The following is a 20,073-nucleotide window of genomic DNA, read 5'->3' as shown; positions in this document are numbered from 1 at the left end:
AAGGAGGAGGGTATGTGGGAGCTGAGATTTAAAGGATAAGGAGGGAGTTAGGAAACAAACCCAAGTGGGGTGGAGGTGAGGAGGGTCTTCCCAGAAGTGTGGGGGAGGTGAGGGCAGAGCGCTGGTCACAGATCAGATCATGGAGGGCTCACTGGCCATAGGAATGCCTCTGGACTTGACCCTGTGAGCAACTGGGAGCCATTGAAGGGTATAGCGTGCAAGATGGATTTGAGTGGTTAGAGACTGGAGGCTACTAGGGGGCCACTGCAAGAGTCCAGGCCAAAGGGAACGGAGTCTAGATTAAGTTGGTTTGGGGATGGTGGAAAGCAAGGAGTACTTTTAAGAGCAATTTAGAAGGTGGAATAGACAGGAATGCGTGAGCAGGTGATGCAGAACATAAGTAAACGGCCCTGTACGTGGGGTGTGTCAGCCAGTGCCTGCCATGCACGTATTTTCTTTCAGCTATCAGTGCAGGGGTGCTGAGGAGGGGGAGGGTGGAAGGGAGGGAGGAGTTGGCAGAAGGGGCCCGGATGGAGCTAGGTCCAAAGAGGTCAGCAGGAGGCACCCCTCCTCACTCACACTCCCTACTTATGGTTTTGGGGGGCCAGTGTCTCCGGTTTGAGGATTAAAGACCTGACAGACCAGAGGCAGTGGAGCGATGGGAGGAGAAGGGGGACTCTCGCCAGCCCTTTTACTTTCTTTGCTAGCACCGGTCTCATTTCGGTCTCATTTCATTAAAAGGTTTGGCGGTGGAGGAAGAGAAACTTAAAGACTCAAATGAGGTTTGGGGATTATCTGGGAGATTCAATTATTCATGTTGTAATAATAACTAACACTTGTAAAGGACTTCCCTCCTTCGCGGTGATGGAGAGCTGGCTATAATTGTACTTCCTGAGCCCATCCTTCCAAAAATGATCAAAGGAATGTAAAATAGGTCCTAGGGGAATTGGGGTTAGTTCGCTATCTTTCCTCTTGCCTCCCCTTGTCCATCCCCCTCCCCCTGCTCAGTCCTCCCCTCTGTTTTTACCCCCTCCCTCCTTTTGACACCCCTTCCTCTGGCCAGCTCTGCTCTCCTCTCCTTTCCCTTTCCGTTCTGAGATCCCAGGAGGAGAGAGGAGGCCCGCTGAGAGGGCTGAGAAGTGATTCCTTATGGGCACACCTTTCTCTCCACAATTAGGTGTGTTTCTGAAAAAGGTCTGAATAAACTAAATCCTACCTTAAATTCCATTTAGCTGAGCCCTTAGGTGAATTTTTTTTAAGTGGAGACTCAAGCCCAATTTATCTTCCTGTCAATCTGAACTTCATAATAACTGACTTTCTTATAGCAAGTCGTGCCAGGATCGTCTTCAAGGCCCTAAAGGAATTTTATGAGGAGCTCTGCTAAACTCTGGGCTCCCTAAAGGCAGCGAACACAACTTCATCTTATCTTTATCCTCAGGCCCCGGCACAGGACCAGGCTTGAATGAAAGACCTGATGACAAGGGAGTGACATGTATTAAAAAGGATCAAAAAGGAACACCCTTTTCCCCAGGAAAATAAACTATTGGACCAGACAACTAAGAGGGTTCATGGGGACACTGCCCCTAACGACCTTTGAGCTGGAAACGCTGTTCACCTACCTGATGCCTGGGGACCAGCCTCAGGCGGCGATCGAGGCCTTGCCCAGGTCTGTAGCGTTGAGATTCCAAGGGCAAAGCCACTAGAAAAGCACTTACTGAGCTTTTCATCAGGACACAGTCCCATGCGGTCAGAAAGCAAGGCGCGAGACTTAAGAGGTGATGATCCTACAATAGAAGGAAAAGATTTTCTTTGACCCGAGACTTTTTCCAGCCAGCTCGAAGGAGACCTAATCTCCAGGCCTAAATATAGCTAGCTGCAAGCATTCTGAGGCTCGGAGACTTTAATTTTGCCGAATGCGTATTTTTTTTTCCTCACACGAAGCCTATTTTTAATCAATTACCAGCTCCTCTAGTCCATTTCCTGGAAAGGAGGCCAAGAAAAAAACAAGTGGGAACAAAAACATCAGGCAGTCATTTGTCCAGCGCTACGGAAACAGAGTTTCTGCTGTCCCCTCGAAGCCACAGACCTTCTTTGACGTCAGGGGCAGCGAGGTTTTAATACCAAACATAGACGATTCCATTTCACCCTGTGCAGGAAGGTGGTTTCTCTAGGACGCAGCTCTGCAGCAGCTGCCTTTCAGTCTTCACTCAGCTTTGGAGAGGTCAAGTCAATATCACTGGTTTTCGGTGTGTAACCTAAAGGACGCGAAAGGAAATGGGCGTGGTTTGTGAACTGCCGCAGCTGACGATGAATAAAATGAAAGATGATAGCTCACTTTCATCCATTCCTCCCTTTGCCAAACTTTTACTGAGCTCCTACTGTGTGCCAGGGACTGTTCTAGAAGGATAGATATCCTTAAAATAACATTTTGCCCTTAAGGAACTCAATTTACCAGGGGGATTATGGGGAGGGGGGTTTAGACTGATACACAGAATACACGCAGTGAGAGAAAGGTGCACAGAGGCTGCCCATAGCCGCTGCCTGTCCACCAACAGTTGGTGAATAGTTCCAGGCCCTTGTGGAAGAGCAGAAGGATGCCCTTTGGCTTTCTCTAAGATCTGTTGCCTCCTACTCTGTTGATTGGGGACTGAAACACAGAGAGGTTATCTGTTTCTCCAGTCACACCCGGCAAGTTGGGAGCAAGGGGGTAAAAGCCCGCACTGGGTAATCAATCTTATGATCAATGCAATGATCCGTCTTTGAACTCAGTTACTCATTCACCAAGTATCTGTTGATGACCCATAACATTTCTACCACCCAGCTAGGAGGCAGTGAGGGAGACACAAAAGAAGTGTAAGAGATGACCTCGCCCTCCAGAGGTTAGAATTTAGACGGAGCCGTCGTGTCCACCTTGGCCTTGGTTGTGGTTTTAGCACCCAGCACGGTACTCAGCACTGGGTAGGCTCTCGGTAAATATCAGATGAAATGAATAGCTGAATTATTGACATATGCAACGTGCCAAACTGAGAAGAACAGACTGAGGCTGTGGGAGTCCAGGTACAAAGCTAATGAATAGGTGCTGGAGTCCTTGAAGAATGAGAAGTGTGTGTTGAAGCTTTGCGCAGCAGGAGAGATCAGGACAGGCAGAGAACAGAGGGCAGTACCTCCCACGCAGGGGGAGAAATCTGAGCAAAGGTCTGGAATAAGTACCCAGCATGGCCAGTTTGGTGCTTCTGAGGATTCCAACCTGGCTGGAATGTGGATTCCATTTTGGAGTTGGATTATGGCAGACTGAGGAATTGGGATACTTTTTCCTGAAGGTAATGGGGAGCCAGGGAAGGCTTTTGATTAAATGAATGACTTAGTTTTACAAATGTGTTAGGAAGCTGAACCAGGCAGTGATGGGGTCCGGCAGGAGGGCGCTGCAGTCACGGAGGCTTGAGGGTGGGAGCAGTGAGAATCCAAACGATGGAATATCAGGCAAAGCTCTGCGCAGAGACTGAACCAAATGGAATCGTGAATCTCAAACAGAAACAAACCACATTAATTAGCTAAACCCTGAACCAGATCTAGTATTAATGTTCTTTTGCTTCACGGCTCAGTTAAAAAATCATTTTAGTAGCTGTTGAACCCACTCAAACTGAAACCAAACATATATTCTCTACAATTAGTGAATACTTTTAAATGAACTACTAATCTAGCCCCATGTTGTGGTCTGTGCTTTTAAAGCGTCACTGCCTTTAAGAACACGATTCAAAGGTTTGAATCATTTTGCCAGAGGCTGGCTCTTAAAAGGGAAAAAACACAGCTACATGTTTGGGGGGGGGGGCCCTTACAATGTGCTAGAGTACTGCTTCCGTGCATTCGCTCATGAAATCCCCTGGGCTCAGAGAAGTTAAGAAAGTTGCTCAAGATCAGACAGCAAATAAGTGACAGAGCCAGGGTTCAAATGCAGTCTGATTCCAGAGTCTGCTCTGCTGTACCACACATCTGTAAGTGCTACCAGCCCACCCTCGGTGTTTTAGGACATAAGCAAAGATACCTGGGGAGAAGTCAGAAGCTGATTCTCAAGCCTCCCCTGCACCCCTACAACCCCACACTCGCCCTTATACACAGGCCTGCCTTTTTCAGGGGAGAGTCCTTGTACAGCGGTGCCTTTTTGAGCGGTAAGTAATCTGTGTATCCTCCCTGCCGCATCCCCAGGCTCGAGTACCATGCCAGCTAATAGGAGACACTCAGTGTATGCTTCCAGGTGGTGTCCAGCTATGCTCCCGAAAAACCTGAAATCTAGCTCAAATTCTGATGAATTGAAACACCATTAAAATTTCACTATGGAAGCTTACTATTTAAAACAGCGGGTCTCAAATATCAATGAGCTCATTAACACAGATTCCAGAGCCTCACCCCAAGAGATTCTGCCAGATTTAGTAGGACTGTGGCTGGGCCTCAGAATCTGCATGTTTAACCATCTCTTTCTCAAAGATGCATGCACACACACACACACACAGACACACAGAGACTCCCACAGGCACACACAAATAACACAGTGACATAGGCAGGCACATAGACACACAAACACAGATTTTGACGCAGGCTGTCCTGTAACCACACTGATTTCAATTCCTTAAAGAAGCACTGGTTTTAAAGAATTCTAAGATAATTCATCTGTAAAGTTTAAAAGTCTTCTGTGAATAATCTCTCCCTGATTCATTTTGGAGGTTAACGTTTAATTTTTTTTTCTTTTTCATTTTCTATATTCTTATAGCAGGGGAGTCACACATAACTATCCTGATGCCAGGGGGTTTGGTTCTAAGTTTAATTGTAAGAATCACAGTGTTTAAGATTCATTATTGATTCCAGTGGCCAAGTTGTAAACTAGTTTGCAACATCCAGGAAGACAGGAGCTTCCATTTAATTAATTTAACCAGTATTTATGTAGCACCAACCATGTGTCCAACACAGCAATGAACAAAACAAACCAAGTCCCTACCCTCATGGAGCTCACATTCAAGTTAGGGAGACAGACAGTAATGAAGCACACACATTAGTAAGGAGTAAGTGCTGCAGAGGATTTAGGGAAGGGAAATTAGCTTGGGCTGCCATAACAAAATACCATGGACTGGTTGGCTTAAACAACAAATCTTTATTTTCTCATAATTCTGGAGGCTGGAAGTCCGAGATCAGGCACCAGCATTGTCAGGTTCTGGTGAGGGCTCTCTTCCTGGCTTGCTGATGGCCACCTTCTTGTTGTGTCCTCACGTGGTCTTTCCTCAGTGTGTGCATGCGTGTGGAGAGTTCTCTCTTCCTCTTTTTGTAAAGCCACCAATCCTATCAGATTAGGGCCCCACCCTTATGATCTCATCTAACCTTAATTACCTCCTAAGAGCTCTTCTCCAAATACAGTCACCTTGGGAGTTAGGGCTTCAATATATGAATTTTGGAAGGGAACACAATTCAGTTCATGGCAAGTAGTGGGCTAGAGAGTGACCAGGCTGGGTGGGGGTGGGGATGTCTTTGGACAGAGTGGTCAGGGAAGGCCTCTCTGAGGAGGTGATATTCAGATTTTGTGCAGGAACTCAGCTTTAGTACTTTATTGGGATGTTGTTTTTTGTTTGTTGGTGTTTTGTTTTGGGAGAGGAAACACTGAAATCTTTGAAGCCTGAATTCAGATCCCAGCTCTACCGCTTACGACTTGAGGAAATTCCTAACCTCTCTGTGCTTCAGTTTCTTCATCTGTGAAACGGGAATGGTGGTAGTACTTACCTCACACAATATTGTAAGGATTTGCAGCGCAGCCTAATAGAACTTTCAGTGATGATGGAAATGCTGTAATCTGCTCTGTCCAGTACAGTAACCAGCCACTAGTGTGGCCCTTAAAATTGTGGCTGCTGAGCACTTAACATGTGCCTGGTGAGACTGAAGAACTGAATTTTTTACTTAATTTTAATAGTCACCTGTTGACTAGAAGCCGCCATATTAGCACAGATGTAATGAATTCATGTCTGTAAAATGCTTAGCCCCTTGCCGGGCACATAGCAGGTGTCGATAATTGCCACCTAGGATTAGCCTTAGCTGATGGTAACAAGTGTTTCTCTGGCAGGTAGGAGGGTTTCGGGGATAAACGGTAGTCACACTTTGATTGATTATCGTATCTTGCTCCCCGAGTGCATTGTTGGCTACGATGTCCCTTACGATAGCTCCCCACCTGCCCATCTGTCTTTTCACTGAGCCGCATGGTAGCCAAAGCCCTAGAGGGACAGCCTGCTCCCTGGAGACTGACTGGATGTGCTTCTCCCCGTCCAGCCGGGTGGAGATCACCGGTGGCTACTATGAGTACATTGACGTCAGCAGCTGCCAGGATATCATCCACCTCTACCACCTGCTCTGGTCCGCCACCATCCTCAACATCGTCGGCCTCTTCCTGGGCATCATCACTGCCGCTGTCCTGGGGGGCTTTAAGGACATGGTAAGGAAGGAAGTGACTTCCCATCCCACAGAGACCCCTCCTCCTGTCAGGGCTGGGGCGAGGCAAGACTGTTGGGGGCAATGGGGACCCACGCTTTGAAGGGAGGAACAGAAACCGTTGGTTCAAGAATGTAGCTGCCTTTGGGACTTCCCTGGCGGTCCAGTGGTTAGGACTCCGTGTTTCCACTGCAGGGCGCCTGGGTTCGATCCCAGGTCGGGGAGCTAAGGTCCTACATGCCATGCAGTGGGGCCAAAAAAAAAAATGTAGCTGGTTTCAAACAGCTCAAGTCGAAGGAGCCAGGTGATGCCATCAGCCTGCAGACATTTCTTGTTAACATGAGTTGCCTGTGTTTTTTTTTTTTTTTTTTTTTTGCGGTACGCGGGCCTCTCTCTGTTGTGGCCTCTCCGATTGCGGAGCACAGGCTCCAGACGCGCAGGCTCAGCGGCCATGGCTCACGGGCCCAGCCGCTCCGCGGCATGTGGGATCTTCCCGGACCGGGGCACGAACCCGTGTCCCCTGCATCGGCAGGCGGACTCTCAACCACTGCGCCACCAGGGAAGCCCGCCTGTGTTTTTTTTGTGTTTTGTTTTTTTTTTTTTTTGCGGTTCACGGCCGTCTCACTGCTGTGGCCTCTCCCGTTGTGGAGCACAGGCTCCGGACGCGCAGGCTCAGCAGCCATGGCTCACGGGCCCAGCCACTCCGCGGCATGTGGGATCCTCCCGGACCGGGGCACGAACCCGTGTTGCCTGCATGGGCAGGCGGACTCTCAACCACTGCACCACCAGGGAAGCCCGCCTGTGTTTTTGAGGCACATTCTGGGGGCGGGTGGGGCTCATGCTAGTTATGTAAACATAGCCTTTAATTACCGCCCCCCACTCCCTCCACACACACACACACACACACACACACTTTTAGTAGAAACCTTTTTGGGTGGTATTTCCATTAACAGACTTTGGGAGAGCTGGAAGCAAAGACGTTTTTAGCTACAGGTAAGAGTACTGCTCGTCTCCCCCTCCCCAGGAATTTCCTCCTGGAGTTTCTCCAGAAAGAGCCTCCGGACTCTTTCTGCATGTGAAGGCCCAGCCCTAGGCTAAACTGCTGGTCAGGTCTTGTCCTCAACCTTAACCTCACTCTCAGTCTCCCTGCGTCCCCTGTGCTCCCTTTCAACTCTATTCCATGTTTGTGTGTATGTCTGAAAAGGCACCCCAGGACTCAGTGCCCAGTAGGTGCTCCATAATAGTGGGGTCCTTCCTTCTTTTGCTTTTAAAGCATTTCAAAGTATTTATTTGCTTATTTAATAAACCTTGATCTCTAATAATGGAGATAATAGCTTTAGAGCTATGGTTCTCAACCTGGCTTCAGATTAGAATGGAATCACCTGAGGTGCTCTAAAAATTCAGACTGCCCGGACTGCTCCTCCAGAGATGCCAACTTGATTGGTCTAAATTGAAGCCCAGGCATCAATACTTTTTTAAAAGCCCCCCAGGTGACTCCAACTGTGGCCATGGTTGCGTATGGCTGCTTTAAAGAAATGTCCCACCCATGTCTAGGGAATCATTTTGTGCCTAAAAAAGGTTTTCCTTTGACCCCAGAAATGAGGCAGATAACCCCTAGGCCTTTGGCTGTTTCTGTCCCATTTGGGGGGTCACTGAGGAACAGGAAGCTGAAAGACAGTTTGTAGTTTGGCCCTGGACTGTCAAAAGGATGAGTAATGGAAAGTGAAAGGTGCGGTAGGACCAGGGAAGAGAAAAAACTGCAGTTTTGGGCACCAAGTCCCCAGTAGAACCGGGCTAACTGGAAGTATTGAGTGTTCCCGCTGGTGACCCTGCTCCTGCCCAGCCCGACTATCCTTCTCTTTTTTCCCCTCCCTCTCTCATACGCGCATTTCTCATTCCCGGGGCCCTCCTCCCACTCGGGAAAGCCCAAGCTCGGGGGAAGCCTCAAGGTAGGGGGGCCCCTTGGAGGGAGAAGGCTGTCCTGTAAGTTCGGGCCTGATGGAGCATTGGGGTGAGAAAGCTTCAGAAAAGCTGTTTCTGGGTTGGAGCTTCTTTGGAGAAAAGAATGCCCTTTGTTCTTGGAGACTTTCCCCAGGGGGCAGGTGAAAGCAGAGGCCTTGTGTAGAATCTGAGCCGCTCTGGCTGGAAACGAAGCTTCTGGTTGGGGCTGGCGAGTTGAGATGGGACATCAGGGTGAGTGTTAAGGCTTCTCTGAATTATCCCTCGAGCTCTCGGACATGGACAGCCAAGTGCCCTGATGTACAAATGGAGTGGCTGGCGGCCACTTGGTAGGCTCTGTGGGGCTCCTGCAAGGACTCTTGTCAAAACTCAGGTGACCATTGATGTTTAGGTTTATTTCTGAACTCTTTTTAATTGTTGAAGTATAGTTGACTTACAATAGCGTATTAGTTTCAGGTGTACAGTCTGCACTGTTAATTTCACTGTGACCTTGATCTCTAGGGGAATAGGGGTTTGTTGACAGGCTGTCCTGAGAGGTGCCAGTAATGGCCCCTTTACTCTCCTCTTTCTCCGCTTCTCACCACCACTGGTACCTCCTGAAGTAAATATTACCCCCCCATTAACAGATGAGGAAACAGGCCAACAGAGGTCAAGTTACCTGCCCAGGGCTAAATAGCAGAGCTGGGAGTGGAACCCTTTCTGGTTTTACAAGTGTTTTAACAGATATTACCTCCTTTGTTTAGTTGCTTTCATTAAAAAAATTAAAAGCAAGTTGTTTCCACCTGTTGGGAGCTTCTCGGAGAGGAAAGGAGGAGAGCGAGGGAAGACCTGAGCGTCATCAAATGCCAGGCCTGGGAACCCAATCAAGGGCCAGTGGGGAAAACGAAAGATAAGGCAAAGAGCAGGGGCAGGAGATTTGATTCATGACGGGAGAGAACAAGCGGGAGTTATAAGATGGGAGCACCAAGGAGGAACCATTGTTTGGATCACTTTATTAAAATGAGGCATGGTGTGGAAAATCCTGGAACATCAAGCAGGTAGGCCTACACAAAATCCTCGGCCTGGGTCCAAATGTGCTTGGTGACTCTTGGCTTGCCTCCACCTTGAGTAGAATGCCTTGGGGGCTGCAGGGAGGCCCAAGGGTGCTGGCTGATGAAGGGCATTCCTGAGGAGGGAGGCCAGGAGCCCGAAGCTGTGAGCTGGCAGCCTTCAAAGAGATCAGCTCAGAGCATCGTTTCCAGAGTTGTGGGAACCTGAAAGGAAAAAAGACGTCTTCTTTCCCTGACCAGAGGGGCTTGGTGAAAAGTGTCTTGAACAAATGTTTGATGACCAAAGTGCTTGCTGCCCAAAGATATAAGAATTTGAGGTGAATCTTTAAAAGGTGATGATATCTTGCCATTTTCTCCTACTTGATGTCTCTGGTTTAGAGTAAAGTGAGGAGAAGTCAAAGCGGCCTTCTCTCCAAAAGTCCGCAATTGTCTCAGAAGAGACTCAGTGTTGTCCAGGAGAGACGGCTTTGACCATTTCCTGTGCTACCTAGTAACTGTTCGTTTCACTGGAGCTCAGAATGCTACTGGTCAAAAAAGGGGCTCTCATAACTTAAGCCCCAGAATTATTGGTACAGAAATACACACACTCCTATATGCACACACAAGTAGAGATGGAGCCCAGATTTATTGGAAAATCAGAATTACTGATTTAAAACATAACCAGACCATGGGACTTCCCTGGTGGTCTAGTGGGTAAGACTCCATGCTCCCAATACAGGGGGCCCGGGTTCGATCCCTGGTCAGGGAACTAGATCCCACATGCATGCTGCAACTAAGAAGCCCACTTGCCGCAAGTAAAGATCCCGCATGCCGCGACAAAGGATCCTGCATGCCGCAACTAAGACCAGGAGCAGCCAAAATAAGTAAATATTAAAAAGAACAACAACCATAACCAGACCATTATTTGGGGCCATCCCTTTTGCTTCTCCCCTGCCTGACTCCTGACTTCACCCCCCTTCACTCCCTCAACCTCTCTTGGTGCCCGTCCATTTTCTCTACGTCCTCTACACTTCTCTTCTGTGGCTTTCTTGTGCTTATTTAATCTTCCGCCTGTGTTTCTTTCTCTAAATAGTCAACTTCCTTTCAAAGATTATCCTGGACCCCCAGCCTCGCTGCACGCACAAAACCTTTTCTAGATAGAGTTTACATTGCATGATTGCTTCTCTATGGTTAGGCTTAGTTTATTTGCATAGAAGAACTGGTTTCGTTTTGCAAGAGCTGGAGGGTGTGTTTTTAACTGACACAAGGCCAACGGAACATGGTTTCTCGGACTTCCTCAGGGATGACATTTCTTTTTGGAATCCTTGTGGAGAGGTAAGGGCATTTCTGAGCACTCTTCTGTAACGCGAGCCAGCCCTTGGAATGGTCAAGATCTAAGTTCTCTCCCACACAAGAGAGAGGCTGAGAAACATTTCTCTGGTTGTCTGTGAGCAGCATCATAATGACTGAGGCTTGTAACTCTTCAAACCTCCTAGAGATGTAAACAGTAACCCACTCCAAGGAAGAGAGCAACAGACTGTGTTGAAACTTGCTATAAGGGAGTTTCCTCTGCCAACATCCCACCATGGTTGCCTGTGACATTGCCGAAGCCTGCCCACACATTTTCATCACTTGAGAGGAAGCTTCTGCTCTCCGTTAGTGCAAAGTCGATACATACCAGAAACAAGACATGTTGATTTTACAGACAGCTGTCGATTATCCACATGAATGGAGGGGGTGTCAATGACATGGATGATGGAAAGAACATTTACCCACACCTTGACCCATGTGGCACTCATAAGGTACAGCGCACAGTCCTGCTTGGGAACTAATGAGCGGTGGTGGCTTCCTTGAGCAGTGTTTTGGCCTTGTTGAAATCTGCAGCCCCATCCTGGATAAGATTAGCTTTAACCCTTGAAGGGCTACACATGTCACCATGTTATAAGAATGGTATTAAATTCTTTCTGCATTGCTTTGTTTTCCCAAAAAGTGGGGGTGGAATCTGCAAGAATCCTTACAACTTTTATAAACCCTTTGTGATCGATCACATTTCTGTCACAGGAATAGCAATAGCCTTGTCCGTTTGGCATTTTGTATTTGGGGTCTCAATTTCTTCTTTTTCTTTTTTGTTTTTGAAAATCATACAAATGATTTCAACTTTTCTATAGGTTTGAATTTTTCAAAATAATAAGTTGTGGGGGAATGACACAAGTAATACATATTAATTGTGAAAACCTTGGCTATATAATTGAAAGTGAAGAGTCCCCATTTACTTCCTAGTACTGCTGCCCTCCCCAGAGACAACCATAGTTAACAGTCTGTTGTGAATCTTTCCAGATTAATTTCATTGACAAACACACATATGTGTATAATTGAGTCTTTATTTTTTACATAAACTGGGATTATGCTACATTAATGTAACATGGTGCCTTTTTTAAAAGATTTTATTTTTTAGAGCAGTTTTAGGTTCACAGCAAAATTGAGAGGAAGATAGAGAGATTTCCCATGTACCCCTTCCCCACACATGCATGGTCTCCCCCATTACCCACAGCCCCCACCAGAGGGGTGCATTTGTTACCAAGGATGAAGCTATATCGCCACATCAGAATCACCCAAAGTTCATAGTTTACCTTAGGGTTCACTCTTTTTTTTAAAAAATAAATTTATTTATTTATTTATTTTTGGCTGCCTTGGGTCTTCGTTGCTGCGCACAGGCTTTCTCTAGTTGCGGCGAGTGGGGGCTACTCTTCATTGCGGTGCGTGGGCTTCTCATTGCGGTGGCTTCTCTTGTTGTGGAGCACGGGCTCTAGGCGCGTGGGCTTCAGTAGTTGTGGCTCGCGGGCTCTAGAGCGCAGGCTCAGTAGTTGTGGCACACAGGCTTAGTTGCTCCGTGGCATGTGGCATCTTCCCGGACCAGGGCTCGAACCCGTGTCCCCTGCATTGACAGGCGGATTCTTAACCACTGCGCCACCAGGGAAGCCCCAGGGTTCACTCTTGCTGTTGTAATTCTATGGGTTTGGACAAATGTATAATGACATGTATCCATCATTATGGTGGCAAACAGTATTTTCACTGTCCTAAAAATACTCTGGGCTCTGCCTATTCATTCCTCTCCCCAACCCCAACCCCTGGCAACCACTAATCTTATTATTGTCTCCATAGTTTTGCCAATGGCTTGTTTTTGTTGTTTTAATTTAACAATATATCCTGGACAACTTCCCTGTCACTAAATATAGGTGCACATCATTGTTTATCAGTAGCTCCATAGTATTCTGTAGTACGAATGTACCATGGTTTATTTAACCATTCTCCTAGTGATGAACGTTTATGTTGTTTCTAATTTATGTTTTTCTGCAGAACCCAGCTCTCCCAGCACTGAACTGTTCTGTTGAAAATGCCCATCCGACTGTTTCTTACTACGCTCGTCCTCAAGTGGCATCCTATAATACCTACTACCATAGCCCTCCTCATCTGCCACCTTATTCTGCTTATGACTTTCAGGTATGTTTTGAGAGAAAAAGAACTCTCCATTACCCTTGCTCTCACTCATGCTGTCTCGTTCTCTCCCTAATTATGGACCCTTCCTAATATATATGACGTAGCCAGGCTCTCTATCCCTGAGGGCCTTTAGCAGCCTGTGGGTACCAGTGACTAGCTTAAGGACTGCATAGGCAGGCAATGATGGGAGAGATGGGGAGTGTGGGAAAGACACAAGAGGAGAAGAAACAGAATGAGGGAAGAAAAGGGGAGAGGAGATAGGATCCAGGTGTCCCAAGTTGCCTTGACCTACACTGAGGTACTCATGAGTATGTCACCACGGACCCCTGTCCAACAATGACCTTTTCCATTTCTCTGCCACTGGGAGAGGCCTGCCTCCTTAGCACAAGGGCATTCTGAGCCACACACGGGTTTGAATCAAATCTGTAATGAGGAAGAAGTCCCTTCTTTTTCTCCAGACTTCCTAACTGGGACTCTACAGAGAAAATATTTTTTATAACACCCTCCTCCCCTTCTTTTGCCTTGTTATCACGTGGGTCAGAAATAAGTGTTACCAAATTTGCCCTTTACCGTTTTCCTTTTGAGCTAAGACTAAGCACAGAAGAACAGAACCCAAAAGGCACTTAATTAAAAGGAATTCATTGTATGCAGAGCACTGAACTAGACACTTCAGGAAAACAAACGAAACAGTCTTTTAGGCATTTACAGTGACCCTAAACCCTGGACCACAGAAGGATGGGATTACACTCGAATCTGTTTAATTCAAAATTTGGGGACTAAGGAAATGCCTTTGAAAGGAGGGAAGCTCATAATGAATTTACTTCTATTGACCAAGAGCCCTGAATGCTCCAAGGGGACATAAAAGCATGACTGTTTGGGGGTGGTCCCAATTAACCAGCCAGTTGAGAAAAACAGAGCCCTTGGGCAACCTAATTTCCACTTCAGATTAACAAAATAATTGAAACTGAAAAACCCCCTATTTAGTTGAATAAAGTGTACTTTGGTTTGGTTTACATACTGTACAGGGAGGTCTGGGACTCTATATGGCAATAGGAATACGTACCTATAGTGTGAAGATGGATTTGTTTGCTGTCATAAAATACAGCACCAGCACAAGGAGGCATCCATTAAAGCTTGGGAAAAGATGTTAGAACTTGTTTTAAAGCCTACTGTATTCACAGGTAGACAACTCAGGGAACTTGTTCCCCAAATAGGCAATATAGACCGGAAAACACAAATAAGTTCTAAAAGGGCATAGATAATTGCAGTAGTGACAGAGGCAAAGGAATCCTTAAAAAGAATGCAGGGATGTTGAACCTAGCACAGGAGGGTCACCATTCTTTGGGGACGCCCATAATAAAAACTCATCCTGGGACAGAGGGGCCATGCATGGCTCCCAAGAGGCTGCTTCCATATTTTTACATCGAAGTAAATTATATTGACTATATTGATTTTAGGACTTTTCACTTTATAACGAACCCCTGAAGTAGTAACAATAACCTCCTTGGTGATGGCTGCTGCAAGCTCTGAGACAGGAAGCCCCTGTTTAGGGGATGGAGCCATCTCTCTGTCTATCATTCCTCATTCAAACACTACCCCAGGCATGAAAACAAGATTGCCAATGCTAGTCGTGGCCCAGGCTGTTGGTTTCAGTTCAGTCAATGTTGACTCTGTGTTCCCATGTGCAAGGAACTGTGCCAGGAGCTATGGATGTAGAGATTGAATGAGACATAGGCCCTGCATTAAGAGACCAGTCTAGGGACCTGAAGGGGACTGGTTAGGGGACAGCAGAGGGGACAAAACAGTAAGTAGACTATTACCCAGAGTGCTATGGAAACCCAGACACAGGGTACCTAACTCAGAGAAGGGATCCAAATCTAGCCACCTAACCCAACCCTACACCGTGGGCTCAAAGCAGGCACTTCAGGGATTTGTGGAAGCCTCTGCTTTTTAATGAAAGCTCCTATTCAATGAGCACCTACTATGTACCAAGCATTGTGCTAAGTGCTTTACAGATATCATCTCATTTTTGTCGTTTGAGGGAAATAACTCTTGTCATTGCCATTTTTAAGTTGAGATGACTGAGTCATGGAGGAAGTAAGTAACCTCTCCACAGTCACAGGGATGGTAAATGGAGGACAAGAATATGTATCCAGGTCTGTCTGATGCCAGAGATTGGCTTGAGGGATTCTTTGGAGAAGCTATAAATCTGAGTATAGCACTGATCTTTTCCCCAGTTAATTTTAGGATATTTACGCATTCTACTGGTTTAAATTATGGGCTTCCTAATCATTGACTCAGAAAGGGTCTCTTTACTCTCTCTCTCTCTCTTTTTTCCATTTGGCTGTGCCATGCGGCTTGTGGAATCTTAGTTCCCTGACCAGGGATTGAACCCGTACCCTTGGCAGTGAAAGCGCAGAGTCCTAACCACTGGACCGCCAGGGAATTCCCTTTACTTTCTCTTATTATGTTATTAAATTGCTCCCCACTTCAAGGACTTCTGGGACACTTCTTATACCTCTCCTGGTTCTTTCTGTAGGTTCAAGCCGTCTTTTGTATTTCGTTTTTGGAGATTTTATAAATTTATGGGTTTTAAGGTGTATGTTTTTAAGTGATTTGTTTCCTTCTAGAACTTACAAAGTATTTCACTTTAGTATTTGAGTGGAGCTTTCTTTTGTTCACCAAGTTCCATTCCCTTATTGTTTCATAGGAGGAAATACCAGTCTTTCCCCAAGAAAGCCAAGAGGATGAAGGAACATCTGTTATGTTCCCAGATAAATAGAAAGTAGTCAGCAAAACGCACACCATCTCTGACAATAAAACCATCAGAAGCACAGACCTACCCAAAAAATAAAAAGCCAGAGCTCCCTTAGTCTCATCTCAGATTGTAAAAGGGCCCAAATCATAGCAGGAAAACTGACCTTTCTAGACTTTCTCCTGAATGACTTCCCCATTCTGGTCATTTCCAAATAGGACTATTTATGTCACTTTGCCTTTGAAGACTTCTCTTTCCTTTTTATCCCAAGGCTGATAGAAGGAAGAGGAGATTTATAGGGTTTTGTTTTCACCCCTCAAAGTCATGCTCTTATTGGGTAGCTGTCCAGTCAGGAAGCTTGGGAAACGTTTCTTGTGGTCAGACGGGAGCGAGGACGTGGGTCTGGTCAGCGGCCCTGAGGATGTTGTGACTCCTGCAAATGTTGGACTCCAAGGCGTCCAAGCTTAGAAGTCAAGACTGCTGGTGCCTCCTTGCTCACCTCCCCAGCGCTCACTTCTCTTGCCCCCTGCACTCATTTCCCCATGGCCAAGCAGTCCATATCCTGTAGGGTATAAAGCATCCGTTTCTACTTCTGGGAAATTCAACCCAGTGTAGCTTTGGGGTAAATCCCTTAAGGCTTCCAGCCATACTCCCCAGTCTGGCCTACTGGGCCAGACCCGCTATTTCACTCTAGCCATTTGGTGAATCGCCAAGTTTAGCTTAAAACAAAAGCCTCTGCAAAATGCGAGCACCTCTGTTTATGCTCTTTATTAAATCACATGAAGGTACTCTAGGTTTCGTCGTAGCCACTGAACAGGACCCATTATAAATCGGGCCCCTTGAATGAGAGAGTCGCGCTAGTCCGGGGGGAGGCGGTAGATGGCGTAGGTTGCTGAGAGCCTTAGGAGGCCACCGCTGCTGCCGCCACTCAACTTTTTATTTCCCCTCTCCTGCTGAGGTTCTCCTTGCCTCCCCTCCTTTCTCTTGTTTCTGATCCCTCCCTTTTTCTTCCTCTTCCTTTTCTCTACTCTTCTCTCCGTCTCCCCTGGCTTTGCTTTCTGGGTCAGAAGCAGAGGGGGAATGCAAAGAACCAAGAGACCCTGGATTTCACCCTTGGGACACAGCATCTTTTGCTGGTACCCTTTATCACCCGGCCAGTTCCGGGGCTCTTTTTGGAGTCACTGCCTCCCAGTGCTTCCAAGAGAGAAGCACACGTGACAGAAACGCACAAGGGTCTTGCGGACTGTGGGTCTGCATGGGGCAGGGAGGGGCAGGCTAAGGCGGGAGAGAGAGCCCGCTCCCTCCTCTGTAGCTCCACCGCCCTAGGCCACCCCAGCCTCTAAGCAGCAGCTCGGGAAGCTCTAGCTGACCAGGCCCAGCAGTAGGCTATTTAGATGCTTTTCATGCTTTTCATGCTTTGTGGTGCGAAAGGATTCAAAGCTCTGTTCTTCTGAGCTGCCTGTCCCTAGTCAAGTCGACTCTTAGGCAGGAACCAAAATGCGCTGGGCCAGCTCTCCAGCTGCAACAAAGCCAGATCTTTCCCAAGGTGCCTGCCTGTTGCTAGGAAACTATGCACTGGTACGGTGGGCGACCCCCCCCCCCCCCCGCCCGCAACAAATCCCAAGGGTGTGTGTGGACTGCAGCCAGTTAGCTCCCTAGCTCTGCCAGGAGCCCTTTGAGTTTATCCCTAAGACTCCCAGCATCCTCAAAGGGAAGTGAGAAGCATCCCACCCCCTTCCCCCTTAATACTTTCCCAAACATGAAACTGAGAAGTGAAAACCCAAGGCCGTTGTACCACCCCCTCTTATTATCAAAGTGTACAACTGCCACCCACGGCAGCTGCTACCCACGGCAGCCTTTTACTGCCTCTCAGGACGGAACGGCCTTTAGCTCCACCTTCAGAAACTTGCCCCTCCCTTCTGTGGCTGGGCCACAGAGAACTGGCCTCCTGGCTCTCACTATCCTGGAACGGGATTTAGAAGGGCAGAGTGGCACATCCCCGGCCACAGAGATCTTGTCCCTGGTGGGTTTTTGCTCTCCTCTCTGGTTTAAGAGGACAGCGTTCTTAGTTGAGGAAAGCAACAGAAGAGGAGGGAGAGAGAGGAGAGAGTTGTGCAGGGCGGAGTGGAAAACTAGGAAATCACGATTCCAGTGTCTTAGAAAGCATATCTCCTCCTGGAGGGAGGAGAAATTTTGAGATTTTTGGAAGGAATCTGGCTTGTCTCGAGTCCACTGCCTCAAGTTCTTTTGTCTTTAAAGGCTTTCTATGACCCTGTCATTCCTTCTCTCAGATCGAAAGGATGGATGTGATGGGGAAGGAGGGGATGTTGGCCGCTACGGCCTCTTCTCAGTCCTGACATTATGTGGTGGGAGATGGAGATTTCAGTGTCTCAAGCAAGACCTAGAAAGCAGGACAACGCTTTCTAAGGAGTGCAGAGGTCAGGACTGGTGCTAAGGAGAATCAGCCAACTGGTCTCGGGCTCCAGATACCTCATGGCAAGGCTGACTCTAGATTGCTCTAGGCCTGAAAATGACGTGATCTACTTAGACTCCGGCCAGCTGAACAAAGAAAAGGCATTGACCTCCCCAGACAGCACTTGAACTCTTGAGAAATTTTTTGATTTAAGTGGGTCTTTTTTTTTTTTAATATAGCAGTTCCTCCTAGAGCTAAGGCACAACAGAAAATTGCAGTTCTGCAGCCCCGTTCGTTGGCTTACGTTTCCTCTTCCTGAGAGCCTAAAACTGGCCTCCTGCCTCTTGCCATCCCTATAGACCCCTCCAGCCTTCAGGCCTCAGCCATGCTCCACCACTGGAGCAAGGCAACAGTACCCACAAGATGTGACCGTAGTCTTTGAAAATAGATTTTATTTAAAAAAAAATCATACCAAGTTCATCTTCTATGCTCCTGAAGTTAGAGTACCTCCTACTTGCCAAGCACTGTTCTGAGTTCTGGGGGAGAGAGCAGTGAACAAAACAGGCCAACTCTCCTTGAGCAGGAAAATCATTAGGGTCAAGGGTATATACATGGGCCAGGGAAAGAGAAGTGGCAGATGACTCCTAACACTCCAGTTCACTGGGTATTTTTTTTTAACCCATACCTCGCTCCCTTCCCAAAGACTACAAAAGTTAGACAGCACCAAGTAAGAGTCCTCAGTGTCCTTGCAACCTGGTAGATCGCTCCTCACTCTTACCTTTGTGATTCTTACCTCCACGCCTTTGTTCCTCTTTGCCCTCCGACATACCCTGCACTTTGGGGTGGTGGGCCACAGTTAAGATGAAATAGAAATTGTTGGACTTCAAGTTAGAAGACCCCAGATCCAAGAAAGCCATTTAACCTCTCTGACCTTAGTTTTTTGGTTTTGTTTTGTTTTGGTCTGTGAGATGGGCTCTGTGATGATATATTTTTGTAGCAAAGACTTTCCCAGGTATTAATGGCTTAACCTCAAATATTCTTAAGGCCCAAACTACCTTTTTGAAGACTAGTTGGGATGCTGTTGCCATGGCTCAGGGGGTAGTTGTTGGAGGCTTGAGTTATAAACGTGGTAAAGGGAGTGATGGATTCCAGAGACGACACAGAAGTAGGAGCAACAGGGTTCGGTAACTGACTGAATGAGGGGTCCAAAGGGAGGGGTGGGGGAGGATTCCAAGGCCTCTCTGCGTGAGCTCTGCAGCCTGAGTGACTGAGAGAAGGTGGGACCAGCTCAGTTTCATGCCCCTCATTAACCCTGCGAGGTTTAGGAACTCTTGGTTGTTCCAAACAGAAACACACTGGGTCCGTATTCATTTTAAAATAATGACGGACATTGGAGAAATGCAACCTCACTGCCTAAACTGATGTTGTTCTATTTTGATTACACAGCATTCCAGTGTCTTTCCATCCTCCCCACCCTCTGGACTTTCTGATGAGCCCCAGTCTGCCTCTCCTTCGCCCAGCTACATGTGGTCCTCGAGTGCTCCACCCCGATACTCTCCACCCTACTATCCGCCTTTTGAAAAGCCACCCCCTTACAGCCCCTAAAGAGGAATGTCTGCTGGCTATTGAGATTATTGTGGCTTTTATATTTCTGCTTTAGTGGAAGTGTGTAGGGTACAAACTTTAAAGTGTGATTCTTATGCATAAAGTTTTGCAATGGCCTGCCAGGCTAAGGAAAGATAGGGAAGAAGCTTATTTGTTATCAGTGCAGAGCAGGGGTGGCTAGACTGAGCCCAGCACTTCCAAGAAGGGCAGCGCAAGGCTGGAGAGCCATCCCAGCAAGCAGCTTGTCTTGTTTGGACCTGCATTACCCTATGGCCCCGCCTCTGTGTGCAGCAGAAGTGTGGTTGCCATCTGCTTCACTTTGTGTAAATGGAGTGTTGTCCTCCGGCCGTTGG

The 20,073-nt window shown here is 47.3% G+C and overlaps 1 protein-coding gene across 4 annotated transcripts in view; it reads left to right on the top strand.

Annotated features, from left to right (window-relative positions):
• TMEM255A (transmembrane protein 255A) overlaps positions 1–19,720 on the top strand; it is a gene marked incomplete at both ends in the record, with an annotated part of 45,124 nt that extends 25,404 nt beyond the window's left edge. For 3 of the 4 annotated variants that reach the window (XM_079911141.1, XM_079911140.1, XM_079911139.1), the window contains 3 exons: positions 6,304–6,466; positions 12,807–12,950; positions 19,562–19,720. In XM_079911141.1, coding sequence (XP_079767267.1) covers positions 6,304–6,466; positions 12,807–12,950; positions 19,562–19,720 — 466 coding nt within the window. The remainder of the gene's footprint in view (positions 1–6,303; positions 6,467–12,806; positions 12,951–19,561) is intronic. The other variant, XM_079911142.1, reaches the window with a different exon arrangement.
• Positions 19,721–20,073: the final 353 nt, after the last annotated feature.

This window comes from Stenella coeruleoalba (genome assembly GCF_951394435.1).
Source record: "Stenella coeruleoalba genome assembly, chromosome: X".
NCBI classification, from domain to species: domain Eukaryota; kingdom Metazoa; phylum Chordata; class Mammalia; order Artiodactyla; family Delphinidae; genus Stenella; species Stenella coeruleoalba.
The sequence above is the reverse complement of the archived record's forward strand: the minus strand, read 5'-3'. Positions and strand labels throughout refer to the sequence as shown.